Source organism: Leptonychotes weddellii, chromosome 4, assembly GCF_054177405.1.
Source record: "Leptonychotes weddellii isolate Sample4059 chromosome 4, ASM5417740v2, whole genome shotgun sequence".
In the NCBI taxonomy this organism is placed as follows: domain Eukaryota; kingdom Metazoa; phylum Chordata; class Mammalia; order Carnivora; family Phocidae; genus Leptonychotes; species Leptonychotes weddellii.
Genome location: NC_138372.1, coordinates 15,785,721 through 15,799,200, shown reverse-complemented (window position 1 = coordinate 15,799,200; position 13,480 = coordinate 15,785,721). Strand labels below are relative to the sequence as shown.

Genomic DNA, 13,480 nt, shown 5'->3' with positions numbered 1-13,480 from the left:
TATATCAAGGTTCTATCAGCTTCATTCTTAATCTCATAGTTTTTGAAGAAGACATTGGCCTTAAAATAATAGATGGCTTCATCCACAATATCTGTATCTTTTGTCTCTCTAGGGGCAGGTCCTTTGAACTGACTTCTGATAGGCAACAGTGCCATGTTTCCAATGAGTTTGGTGTCAGGGTCCATGAGAGAAGAGTGGTAAGCCGGCATCTTGGCGGCGCTGGTGTTTCAAGATAGACGAGGAGGTTGGGGTTCAAGCGCGGCGCTTCCGGTCCGGGGGCCCGGGCCGAGTGGTCCTTATTTTATTTTATTTTTTAAGATTTTGTTTATTTGAGAGAGAGACAGAGAGCGTGAGTGGCAGGCAGACGGAGAGAGAGAAGCAGGCTCCCCACTGAGCAGGGAGCCTGATGCGGGGCTTGATCCCAGGGGCCTGGGATCATGACCTGAGCCGAAGGCAGATGCTTAACTGACTGAGCCACCCAGGCGCCCCTCCTTATGTGTTTTGTAATTTAGAATTGTCAACCCAAGGTTCAGCAGGACTTTATCTGTGGGACTCTTGTGTGACCTGGGTAGAGAGTGTATCTCTCCAGAGTATTTTTTGTTTACCTCTGGTAGGTTTCCCAGGGATTTTACCAGGCTGAGACCATTTTAGGTTAGATTCTCAGTGAGGACAGGTTGATACCAGACCACTCAAGGCAGTGTAAACTTGAACTCAGAACTCAAGTGAAGGCACACCCAAAATTATAAATTCTCTAGGGGTATAACCCTTTCTTTCTCCCTTCATGGAGCCTAGGTCCTATTATCTCCCTAATGCCAGTGAGGTGATTTTCTTTTTCACTGATCTGTTTCTTTCCCTGAAGCTGTCATAGCTCTTAATAATCTTATGATTATTTACTGCTTTGTTACCAAGAGCTTCCTCTGCATTATCTCAGAACAGTAATGGGGAGAGATATGGTAGGGGTCATTATACCCATTTTACAACTCAGTAGAACTGAAGCTGTTTACTTAATGATTTGCAGAAACGTAAGGATACTCCTGAGATTATGTAGGTGGCACATGGTGAAGATGAGAAATGAGGCATTCCTCTGTGTATTTTTGCCATGTGGCCACTGTAGAATTCTTCATTAGGATGAAACTAGATAATCACCTCAGTATAAAGCACCAGTGTTTTCCTGCAGGATTATTAAAATTCATTTCATTCGGGTCGCCTGGGTGGCTCAGTCATTGGGCATCTGCCTTCAGCTCAGGTCATGATCCCAGGGTCCTGGGATTGAGCCCCGCATCGGGCTCCCTGCTCTGCGGGAAGCACTCCCACTCCCCCTGCTTGTGTTCCCTCTCTCGCTGTGTGTCTCTCTGTCAAATAAATAAATAAAATCTTTAAAAATAAATAAATAAATAAATAAAATTCATTTCATTCAACACATTTGAGCACCTGCTATGTTGTAGGCACAAGAATTAGAACAACTGGGAGCTGAAGTACAGATGTTAGATCTGCTGCCTGACATGCTTTCTGCTTTCCTTCTATAGACTGATAATGGTCTCCAGCTGCCAAAGAAGATTGTGGATGCCAAGAGAAAGGTAACCATTTCTCATCCCCTCGAGTGGAACTGGATGCCTCTAGGAGCCCACACCGGCTGGCAGTAGACATGGCTGAATTTACAAACTACAAGGATACCGCCTCCGGCCGCCACCTGCGGTTTAAGTTACAGAGTCTAAGCCGCCGTCTCGATGAGTTGGAGGAAGCCACAAAAAACCTCCAGAAAGCAGAGGATGAGCTCCTGGATCTCCAGGACAAGGTGATTCAGGCAGAAGGCAGCAACTCCAGCATGCTGGCGGAGATTGAAGTGCTGCGCCAGCGAGTGCTGAGAATCGAAGGCAAAGATGAGGAAATTAAGAGAGCGGAGGACCTGTGTCAGCTGATGAAGGAGAAGCTTGAAGAGGAAGAAAACCTCACCCGGGAGCTGAAATCAGAGATTGAACGGCTTCAGAAACGAATGGCTGAACTGGAGAAGCTGGAGGAGGCCTTTGGCAGGAGTAAGAATGATTGTACCCAACTCTGTCTGAGTCTGAATGAGGAGAGAAACCTGACAAAGAAGATCTCCTCTGAGCTGGAAATGCTCAGGGTCAAAGTGAAAGAACTGGAATCTTCCGAGGACCGCCTGGATAAAACTGAGCAGAGTTTAGTGTCAGAGTTAGAAAAGCTGAAATCATTAACTCTGAGCTTTGTAAGTGAGAGAAAATACTTGAATGAAAAGGAGAAAGAAAATGAGAAACTGATAAAAGAGCTCACTCAGAAACTGGAGCAGAACAAAAAAATGAACCGAGATTATACAAGGAATGCTTCTAATCTTCTGGAAAGGAATGACCTACGGATTGAGGACGGGATCTCCAACACACTGCCATGCAAAGAATCAAGAAGGAAGGGCACTCTGGATTATCTAAAGCAGGTAGAGAACGAGACAAGAAACAAATCCGAAAATGAAAAGAACCGAAATCAGGAAGACAATAAAGTTAAAGACCTTAACCAAGAGATTGAGAAACTTAAGACACAAATCAAACATTTTGAATTTTTGGAAGAAGAACTTAAGAAAATGAGGGCCAAAAATAATGATCTTCAGGATAATTACCTAAGTGAACAAAATAAAAACAAACTCTTAGCCAGCCAACTGGAGGAGATAAAGCTACAAATCAAGAAACAGAAAGAGTTAGAGAATGGGGAGGTGGCAGGGGACGAGGCCTTCCTGTCCAGCAAAGGCAGGCACGAGAGGACTAAGTTCAGAGGCCATGGGAGTGAGGCTCCTGTGTCCAAGCACACGCCCCGGGAACTGTCCCCTCAGCATAAGCGGGAGAGGCATCGAAACAGGGAGTTTGTGCTCAACAGTGAAAACTATTCTCTGGGCAACAGGCAGGTCTCCTCTCCCAGTTTCACTAATAGGAGGGCAGCCAAAGCTTCCAACGTAGGGGTGGCTGCAGACAGTGGGACTCAGGAGACAAGGAGAGCTGAAGATCGGTATGCGTCAGGCTCTTCTCAGAGTGAAGGGAGGAGGCCCCGGGAGCAGCCTTCAGTGCTCAGCCGCTACCCACCAGCTGCTCAGGAGCACAGTAAAGCTTGGAAGGGTACTCCCAAGCCAGGTACCGAGAGTGGGTTGAAGGGAAAAGTGGAGAAGACAACACGAACATTTAGTGACAATACCACCACCCATGGATCTGTTCCCAGTGACATACTGGGTAGAGCTGACAAGGCTTCTGACACCTCCATGGAGGCCCTCTTTGGCAAGAGGGGGCAGGTACCCAGCAGTGGAAGTCCGTTAAATCAGGCTGCAGACTGTGGCAGTCCTAAGGGGATTGGGTCCCTGGCCTCATCTCGAAGATCTTCCTCAGAAGGGCTCTGCAAGGGCAAAAAGGCTGCCAGTGGCCAGGAGGCTGATACCGGTTCCCCAAATTCCAAGCCTCCACTTTTATCAAAGTATCCTTATAGCTCCAGAAGCCAAGAGAACATCCTTCAGGGCTTTTCAACCCCAAATAAAGAAGGCATCGATCAACCCGTAGCTGCTGTGATGGAGGACAGCAGTCCGCACGAGGCCCTGAGGTGCCGAGTCATCAAATCCAGTGGCAGAGAGAAGCCAGACTCAGATGACGACGTGGACGTAACCTCTCTCGTGACTGCCAAGTTGGTAAACACAACCATCACTCCGGAGCCAGAGCCCAAACACCAACCCAACTCTAGGGAAAAAGCCAAATCCCGAGGGGGACTTAGAACCTCCCTGTTTGAGACTGATAAAGATGTTGGGACAGAAAATGAATCTGTGAAACCTGTCCGAGCCTCCGCCAATGCCGTGGAGTTCCCAGATGCCAACGGTGCTGGGGCGACAAGCCAGCGGCCCTTCAGCCCCAGAGAGGCCTTGCGGTCCAGGGCCATCATCAAACCTGTCATCATTGATAAGGATGTGAAAAAAATCATGGGAGGATCTGGAACCGAGGCCACCACGGAGAAGCAGAAATCCACCTCCAGACCAGGGCCAAACAAGGTCACAAGCAGCATAACCATCTACCCCTCCGACAGCCCCAGCCCTCGGTCCGCCCCAGGTGATGCCCCGCGGGAGAGGCACACGTCCACCAGCAACATCCAGCTTGGGCCAGCAGAGCTCCCATCAGGTAGCAACCACGTCAGCGCCCCCTTGGAGCTCTCCATTCACAAACATGACATCGCCCTGCAGCTCCCGGAAGCTGAAAGAACGGGAGATGGGCCCCTGAAGAACAGGCCAGAAACAGTGGTCTCTCGGAGCAGCATTATAATCAAGCCCTCAGAGCCCGTGGAGAGAAATAGCCACGCACCCCCAGCGGAGACAATCAGGTGGAAAAGCCATGGTGCCCCTTCAGAAGCGGGCTCTGCGGACGCCAGGCATGTTACCTTGCGGAACGCCTGGAAGAGTCGGCGAGACTTGAACTCTTTAGAAGACCCCCCAGCTCGAGGAGGCAGAAACGTGGAAGCTCCCAACGCCTACACCCAGAGGGCTGCCACAGACTGTTCAGACCTCGGACAGCCCAGGTTGTACCTTTGCGAGCAGGGCACTCAGAGGGCAGGAAATTCAGGGGACACCCCTGAGCTTGTCTCCAGAAGGAGCCACAGTAGCCTCACCGTGTCCGAGGTGCTCACTCGTCGGAATCGGGCAGGAGACGCAGCCACCGCGGCAGCCTGGAACCACTCGGCAGGCGCGGTGAGCCCCCTGCTCTCCCTCTCCCCCACCCCTGCCTCTCTCCCTCCCCTCCTTCCACTTGCCTTTTCTCTGGCCAGTGTGACTCAGAATGATGGGGCTGGGAAATACTGGGTAGAACTGGGTTGCCCAGAGAACTGCTGAAAATCATGTGGGTTTGGCCTTGAAGAAGAATGAAGGATGTTGAAGAGAAGGTATTTTGGCAGAGGGCAGCATGACTTTCCAGAACCCTTTTCCTGGTTTTGTCTCTTCTGTATATGAAGGCCACACGAAAAGAAGAGAGATCTGGCCTCCATTCTCTGGGTTTGCCAGAGTGCCAAAGGAAGTCCCCTTAAAGCACCCCAGAGAGGAGAGCCCGGGAAAGGGTCCCCACAGCAGGGCTCAGCCGGCTGCTGGCATGTGGGGAATGAGAGCGAGGGCTTAGCCTGGGCCTCCCTGATACGCTTTGTGCCCACGTGTCACTCTTCTTTTGCCCCAGACAGCTGTCTGAGTCATTGCATCTTCTGTCTGAGGGCAGGGCTGGTACAGTAGGCTCATTACAGGATAGATAAATCCATAACCACCACCTCATTTGAAGGTCAGAGCGTCAGGGGCGTGAACGGGAAGCCTCTGGGAGTGTCTTTTAGATACGGAGCCTACGAGGATGCAGGACATTTTGGACTTAGACATTGTTTCCTTCTTTTTAAAAGGCAGGTGACGGTGCATTAACTTGAAATGTCCTGTAAGTCCTCACAGGGTACTCAACATCTGACAAAGCACTTCCCTACCATCTCAGTCTCTCCAAGAGCCCTGCGGGCAGGTATTATCCCCATTTTTTAGATCTAGAAACGGAGGGTCAGCAACACAAAGTGCCTTACCTAAGGCCACCCGAGGGAATTACTGGAAGAGCTAAGATTTGAATCTAAGATTCCTGTTTCTGAATCCAGCACTTTCTATCCTGCCAGCCTGATTTCCTCACTCATACTTGTGTTCTTTGATCTGCATTTGCTCGAAGGACCAATGAGAACATGGAAAAGGCAGAATTCTGGTAGAAGAGTGAAGGGCGGGGGGGGGGGGGTGTTTAGGTCCCTGAAGCTTTGGAGAGGAGAGAGAGGAAGTGGGATAGGTATAGGACCTGAAAGGGAAGGGACCTGGCTTTTTGGTAGTTTTTAAGTGGGAAGTAGGAAAAGCCTGGTCCGGCTTCCCTTTCAGGATACTTACTTGCTCCCCAAGCAGGGAAATGGCTCACCCCAAGAAGCATGCAGCCTGCACATGCAGAATGCAAGGACTGCTGGGCACCTGCTTATGGGGCCGGCCCTGTGCCCCCATTCCAGGCCCGGTCCTGCCCTACGAGCCCCAGCAGCTTGGGGGTGTAGTCTATCCTAGTTTCTAAGGAACGTTTAAATTGGCCTGTCCTCAGACCAAAGCAAATCTCTGCCATTGTGCTCTGGTCTTGTCTACACTGTACCTCCCTCTGCCAGGCTGGAGAGGACCCCTGGGGTAGGGAGTGAGTGTGTCTTGTCCCTCGCTGTTGTCTTCCACAGCTCACTTCTGTCCTTTCTGGCACAGGAGGAAGGGGATGACTGTGCACTCGGTGTCCACAGGCGACCGCACAACTCCCTGGAGCGGTGTGAGCTGCCTGCGAAGCCAGGGCCATCAGAGCCGGGGCGAGCCCGGGCCGAGGAGCGGTTACGGCCAGCCAGGCCCTGCGCCGAGGACAACTGAGCCTGCTGGGTGAGGTCTGCCGTCTCCTCTGCTCCCGCTTCTCCGCTCTCCTGCCTTCCTGCCCTATGAAGGATGCCGGGCCAGTTAACCAGGCTGGACGCCAGGCCTTGGCTGGGAGAGACGGCAGACCAGGCTGTGGCTCAGGTCATTTTGCCAGTTGGCCAGAGGGGATCAGAAACTACAAGCTGGACATAAGTCACCCAGGCCCAGCCTTCCCCGATGCATGAGTCCTCTCTCCTTGTCCCTGTCCCCAGGTCAGATGGCCCCTCTGGCCCCCAAATGGGGAAAGCTATAGAAACCCCTTGTATCCTCATCACACAACAGCAGCCGAAAGCCCTTCTCCGCTCCTTGGTGGGTCAGAGGGCGCCCCTTCAGCGCTTAGTTTCTTCCAGTTCACTCCTTGTTTGCTCTAGGGGCCTAAGTACCCGCTGAGACCCAGCAGCCGTCCGCGCCACCTGGGGGTGTCCCTCAGACTTGGGCAGCAGCAGGTCTGTGCTGCCTCTGAGGGACTGTGGGACCAACCTTTAGGCTGAAGCTTCTCTGACATGGCCCCCTGGCTGATGATGGTTTCCTGGGGGTAGAGCACACGGGTACCCACCTACTGGACTGATGTCATTCCCGCCACCCCCTGGCTCCTGGCTCTCAGCTCACCTTCCAAAGGCACCTGGAAGCGCACAAGCCTCACGCATCTCCTTTCCTGGGCACCAAAAATGCTGCTGGGCCTGCCCGCTCCTCTCCCTCGGCTGGAGACTTCAGGCCGACTCCATTGTTTCCAGCCTTTGGAATTCTCCCGGACTAAACTGGGCCTGGCCCAGCGTGCTCTGCCTTCTAGCAAGTGCCCAGCAAGGGGGAAAATGGGCAGAAAGAAGCATTTCCCCAGTCACTGCACAGAGCAATACTTCCGTGAAAGGCATGGACTTTGTCCCTCTTCCTTCCCCCCACGGAGGAGGTATGGCACTTTACCAAGCTGGTGCGTTCCTCCAGAGGTGGGCCGTCGGTGTCTGCGAACTATCATGAGGAGGACTTCACTGGAGGAAAGGTAATAAATGCCTACCGAGGCCCCAGGTTTGTACAAATGCAAAATGCAGCAAACCTTTCAGGAAGCCGCATAAATAAAAATTGATTAGTTTCCTTGTACCAGTCACGGGGGTGGGAGGGGGCGCGGTTACAAAGAACCATATATTCTTGGCACTGCTTTTCGTAGAACACTCAGTTCAAAGAAGGGATCCCTTTTCAGAGGCTTGTAATGGTGCAGACACTGTTCCTTCATAGTGAAAGAGAGCGTAACTAGGGGTCAGGAAAGCTGAATTTTCTTCATGGCTTTGCTGTGTGACTTTGGCCAAGTCACTGTCCTCTTGGGGCCTCAGTTCCCTTATCTATAAAATGAATTCTTTGAAATGGTCTCTAAGGGTCCCAAATCTGGCATTCTGCGAGGATTCTGGTTATACTGTCCTGTGGGGGCTGATGCTTTTGGAAGGTAGCATCCAGATGGTTCGGGGAAGAGGTTACCCCCTGCCTTGTTTTTCTGGACCTTATTTTTTCCATGTTTTAACATCATGAGGATGAACCCCGCGAAGCTCGGTTGGCCTCGTTTTTCTAGTCTGTGAGAGGAGGGATTAGGTCAGCTGGCTTCTGTAGCCCTTCTGGTGCCAGCCTTGCCCACTTGGCACACAGCGTCCCCTGGCTTTCGGGACACCAGCTGGCCATCTTGTGTTGCTGTGCCTTGCGACTGGTCTTCCCTGTCTGCACTCAGTATGGGAACCAGCGCTCATGGCGCCCGTGTCTGCCATCAGACTTGGCGACCCTGGATCCTTTCGGGGACAGGAAAGTTTTGCGCCGACTTCCATTTTCTGGAGTGTTGCCAGTCTAAGGGCATTGCTGTCTAGCCTCTCTTTCCTTACAATGCTGCCTCAGAGGCTCAGTTTAAGATGTTGTTTTCAAAATCTCTTCCTGCTGCTTCCCCTGGGTCACTGCCCAGAAACTAGCTGGCCCAAGGCTGCAACCTCTCACCTGTAGCCTCCCTGCCCTTCTTCACTGGTTGGCAACCTTGAGAGTCCAAAGGAAAACAGACCTCTGGTGGTCAACTGAGGTTACAGGAAACTAAGTCTGTGGCTCTTCTCTGCTGGTGGAAACAAAAGGGTGCCAAGCCATGCCTACAAAGATTTTGCCAATAATTCATGTCTTTGGGCGCTGGAGCCCTGGATTCTGGTGCTGTAGCTCCTGGTGCCAAAGTCTGGATCTTTCCACATTGCAGCAGCACCGACACCTGCCACTCCCCAAAAGGTCTGTGGAGGAGGGACAGTGGTGGTGCCCTCTTGCTGGGGGCTGCGATCTTAAACTCTGAGTGCAATAGGGTTTGATTGTAACCATTATTTCAGGATAAATACTGTGTTTCCTTAATCGGCATACTTTCTAGAACCACTGCAAAATAGATTTTATTTTTAAATGTCCTCAGCATTGCATAAGATACCATTTGTAATAGCAAATGAAGGCTGGAGGCTCAGTTCCTCTGGGTTTCAAATGGCTGGCAAGGCTGGCTCGCAAATTCCGAAGTTTGAAGGCACCTTTCTGAAAAGCAGCCTGTGTGTGTGACCATCTGGACCTCACCGTTAGGGTCCTGGGGGAAACTTCCACAAAAAGGGGAGACCTGGTAACGAAACAGCTGTCCAGTCGACCAGCTACCCCCACCGCCCCAGCCAACAGACCTGCTGTTAGGACAAGCCTCCGCTGCAGTGCGGCTCCAGCTCCCGCTCGCTGGCAGGTGGCTGGCTGTGGGAGGGTGCCCCGGGAGCCCGGGGAGCAAGTATGCAAGGGCTGAATGCCAGAGGCCGGACCCTCACCACTCTGGTACTCAACACCCCCCCACCCCGAGAAAGCTGCAAGGGGCGGCGGGCAAAGAAGCCCTGGCTGTTTTCTTTTACTTGGCAATGAAAGCATGCGGGCTGAAGGGACCTGCAGTGGGGCCCAGGACTCCAGCCTCCATCACAGGCAAGCACATTCCTCCTCCCCCCTCAGTGGGTGTGGGGAGGGTCTCTCTTGAGCTTGGACCTGGCATTCTGGGGCAGTTTTAGTGCTTTACGTGTAGTGGGTTCGTGCCAAGTGCTACCCCTTCCCAGTAAAGGAACGGGGACCCAGCTGCTGGGTCCCTAGTCGTATCTGTTGAGGCGGGGCTTGTTGTTACTCTGACAAGACTGCTTTGGGAAGAGCTGCTTTTAGGGATTATCTTTTGACTACCCCGGGTGGGGCACAGGGTTCTCCTCAAAGCCTCACACCTAACATCATAGGAAAGGGGCCCTATTTTCCTGCTGCTTCACAGCTCAGAACATGTACTGAATGGAATGTATTTTTAAGAGAATAAAGTCTATTTTTTTGTATTTTAAAGATTGGGAGGGCTGGGGAAGTAGCCCTCAAAAAACTGTTAATGCATCAGAGGCCCCTTTGCTGGCGGGCCTTGGTCTCGGTCAGTCCACCTCTGCTCGTTCACGCAGGTGCTCTGGTCTCACCCCTGCCCCTTGGAGTCTAGGTGCAGCAGCTTCTACAGTCCTGCTCCAAGCATGGGACCAAGGAGGCCGGACCCTGTTGCTGGAAACCAGGGCGAAGCCACGAGCAGTGACTCGGGGCTCCTTGGGTGCATGTGTGTAGTGGAAGCTGCCTGTCTGCATGTATCCTCTGGCTCGAATGCTGTCTGTTGGCTCTGCAGCACGATATGTAACCAATAAAGCTCCCTAGTTTCCACGTGCGCTGTGTGTGAGTCACTGATGCCATATTTTTGTTGTCATCTGAGACAGCTCGTGCATCTCACTGGGTCTTATGTCAAAGAACCAACTACTTAGTGATGCTGTAAGGACTGGAAACATGCTGGGGCATGGAAGAGGACACGCCTAGCACCCACATGACTTAAATGCAGCAATGAAACAGCTGCTAGGATTCCTAGTTTTAGGCTGGTCTGTTGTCACACATGGAAAGTGATCGGTCTCAACGTGCCTATGCCGTTTACTTAGAAAAACCACCTAACACCGCATCACCCACCTGAGGTAACCGTGTGAATGGCAGAACTGCGATTCAAATACAGGTCACAGTCCAAAGTCCGTATGCTTCCCACCGCGCTGTTCTTACCTTTATACCCCTCACTCCTGGTGTGCAGATGTGCCCCATCGCTGTTACTCGAAGCCTAGGGGAAAGCCCTCTCCACCTCCATCATATCGTTAGCCCACCGATTTAATGTCCCTCAAATCTTACTAAGAATAAACCTCATTTAGGCTCATTATAGGGAAGAATTGACTCACACAAGTAAAAGCAAACAGATTATGTACGTGCATTTATAGTAACACTGTCTGTTAGGAGCCCTTGAGAAGGAACAGTTACTGTTCCCTTCTTGTAAAAATGTTTTTACCTTATATGGCAAAAGGGACTTCGCAGACATGAGTAAGGATTTTGAAATGGGGAGATGATCTGGGTGGGCCTTAAATGAAATCACAAGTATCCTTGTATGAGGGAGACAGGACTACAGAACAAGAAAAGCAGAGATTGGAGTAATGAGCTCTGAAGGTGGAGGGAGGGGCCACAAGCCAAGAAATACAGCCACTAGAAGCTAAAAAGGCAAGGAAATGGAATCTTCCCTCAGAGCCTGCTGCAGTAATCTGTTAGCAGCAATAAAAAAGTAACAACAGCTAAGTCACTAAACCCTTGAGCATCTCCTTATGTAACACTTCCTAAAACTTTTATACCACGAGTTGGACAAAAGTGGAAAGTTAGCACATACCCATGGAGGGAACCTGGGGAGTAAAGCCTGAATGGTCTGCCGGAGACCCACCCAAACTCTGTGCCTTGTTTTATCTTAAAAATTCCAAGTCACCTCTAATATCCATATGCTTGACCTGTAGCTTCACCCTCTTGGCATACAGTCACCCCACAGTCCCAATGGGGAACGCTCTAGTCCCACCGATCAGGTAGCCCATTGCTTCTGTGGAGTTCCCCTCAACCCTATCTTCAGACCAAACCGCTTTTTGCCTTTATATAAACATCCTCCTTATTTAAACATGGATAAAACTGGCATTTCCAAAGGCACAGCAACCTGTTAATATAAATCTAAAGGGGAAACAACAAAAAAGAATTTTATATGAAGCTTTATTTTTAAAATATAAAAAACCACACACCAAGAGACTAAGATGTCCTCTCACGAGGCTTGCTTACCTCAGTCTTTAGGAAGAACACCGACTTCCGCACTAACGGACAACTGCCTCTCTAGCGCTAAGTCCCTCAAAGGAGGCCACACCTGGCAGCATGAGTTCCAACAGCTGATTGGAGCCCAGATGCCAGAGTGAGTTTCTCAGTGAGATCCAGTATTGCTATAAAAGCTCTGCTTACACAGCAAAAGACTTGCACATTGCTTCCCTCAGAACCCATCAGTCTCACATGCTTGGGGACTGCTGTGCAGGGACGCCTGGTGTGGCCTGGCGAGGCAGGGTGTACATGGCCCCCAGGAACTGGTCTGCAATCCTTCCTGCTTCTCGCAGCCCACTCAGCAGAGCGCCATGGACAGTGGCTGGGTAGTTACGGATTGTATGTTCTCCAGCAAAGAAGAGTCGTGGAATTGGCTATTTCAGGGGAAAAAAAATTGAGAGAAGAATCAGCAGGTTGCACGTAGTAACTTTTATTTTTGTTGTGTCTGAACTGCCAAATTCTTATTGGCCTTTGAAGGCTGCCCTGCCGATCACAGACCATCATTCTACCAAAAAGGATCTCCCTCATCAGTGGGCATTCTCCCAGAAATGACCAAAGTAGAAATGCGACAATAAAACTCAGCCAAGCCAGCCTTAGTCCTAGGGTGATGCATAACTGCATCTGTTCTTATTTATCATTGAATGCTGGGGGATAACTGGTTCTAGGGCTTCCTTTACCTCCTATAGTACCTCCTGGGGCAGAGGGGTTCCTGACTACTCTGTACCACAAAGAATCCAGCATTTGTTCTTACTTAGGAACACCTTTGCTTCTCAGCTCCAGAGCTGGTTCACAGGGTCCTGAGCTCTGGAGCAGGGTCTGGCATCATCTAGATAAGGACGGGCATGTCCTGGAGACCTCTAGTGACTGACATCCCATGAACCATTACAAAATGGGGTGCAACTAAAAATGTTTTTCGTTTTTTAGGGGAAAAAGTTTGAATAAGGAAAAAGTAATTGGTTTACCATTCTGAATATGGACTGCCTAGATTTACAGAACCAGAATCCGAGAAATCAGATACAAATAATACTGTTCCTCCCTTTTACTCTGCTCTTGGTTATCTGGAAGGGTCCAAGGACAGAACAACTAAAATCTAACCACCAGCCCCCGGCAAAAAAACAAAACAAAACAAACCCAAAACTGTGGCGTGGTGTTTACCCCGAAAGCCTGGGATATGGCCTTTTCCCAAATAAGCCCAGGTAGTTTGCCAGTTTCTCACCTGTGGAGCACCTGGAATTGAGGGGCCAGGAGTGATTGGCTGAGCCATTAAATCATAGTCATTTCCAGATGATCCTGCAGCTACATATGAATAGGAGCCCCGGGCCCAGGGATCAGCACGCCAGCGAGATACCACAGTCTCCTTGGGCTAAAGGAAAAAGCATGAGCAGAAGTTACTATAGGGCAGAGAACAAACCAGTCCTCTCTGAAAGGTAGAAAAGCTGTGGTGGGTGGGGATACAACAGAGCAGTAAAGAGGCAAGAGACATGAGTTAGTCAAGTGATGAATGCTTCTGCTTTAAAACACACAACAAATGGCTTCCAGGGAAGCTTCCACATTGCCCTGCCTAGGAAATCTATAGATCCACGCAGGACTTAACCTTTATTCTCTCATTAATTCACATGAAGCATTAATATACCTTCTTTCAAAGGAATCATAAGGATCTACAGGGTTTCTTTCAGTGGGCCTAAAGAACAAAGTACCAAGTGATTCTTCCATGAGGGAGTCTGACCACTTTGTCTAAAAGGCAGGAGTGGGAGGACTCCGCAACGCAGATACGATGGATGAGACCAGCAGGGATATGCAGCAAATAGCTTTCTCAATCCCCCAGCCTGTGTGCTGGGC

At 50.5% G+C, this 13,480-nt stretch overlaps 2 protein-coding genes and 1 long non-coding RNA gene across 7 annotated transcripts in view; 1 reads left to right on the top strand and 2 right to left on the bottom strand.

Annotated features, from left to right (window-relative positions):
• LOC102745157 (actin-related protein 2/3 complex subunit 3-like) overlaps nucleotides 1–308 on the bottom strand; it is a 1,391-nt gene extending 1,083 nt beyond the window's left edge. The window contains exon 1 of the mRNA XM_081817714.1: nucleotides 10–308. Within this exon, the coding sequence (XP_081673840.1) occupies nucleotides 10–209 (200 nt within the window). The 5' untranslated portion in view covers nucleotides 210–308. The remainder of the gene's footprint in view (nucleotides 1–9) is intronic.
• Nucleotides 1–13,480, top strand: part of LUZP1 (leucine zipper protein 1) — a 243,265-nt gene that overhangs the window by 92,955 nt on the left and 136,830 nt on the right. For 3 of the 5 annotated variants that reach the window (XM_081817703.1, XM_081817702.1, XM_081817704.1), the window contains 3 exons: nucleotides 1,527–4,717; nucleotides 6,263–8,150; nucleotides 8,184–10,157. In XM_081817703.1, the coding sequence (XP_081673829.1) occupies nucleotides 1,646–4,717; nucleotides 6,263–6,418 (3,228 nt within the window). In that variant the 5' untranslated portion in view covers nucleotides 1,527–1,645 and the 3' untranslated portion in view covers nucleotides 6,419–8,150; nucleotides 8,184–10,157. Of the gene's footprint in view, nucleotides 1–1,526; nucleotides 4,718–6,262; nucleotides 8,151–8,183; nucleotides 10,158–13,480 lie in introns of those variants that run through there. The other 2 variants (XM_081817705.1, XM_081817706.1) reach the window with 2 other exon arrangements.
• Nucleotides 11,529–13,474, bottom strand: LOC145721198 (uncharacterized). Its single transcript, XR_014144714.1, has 2 exons — nucleotides 12,858–13,474; nucleotides 11,529–12,015 (listed from the first exon to the last, which is right to left on the bottom strand). It is a non-coding gene; the product is annotated as an uncharacterized LOC145721198 (long non-coding RNA).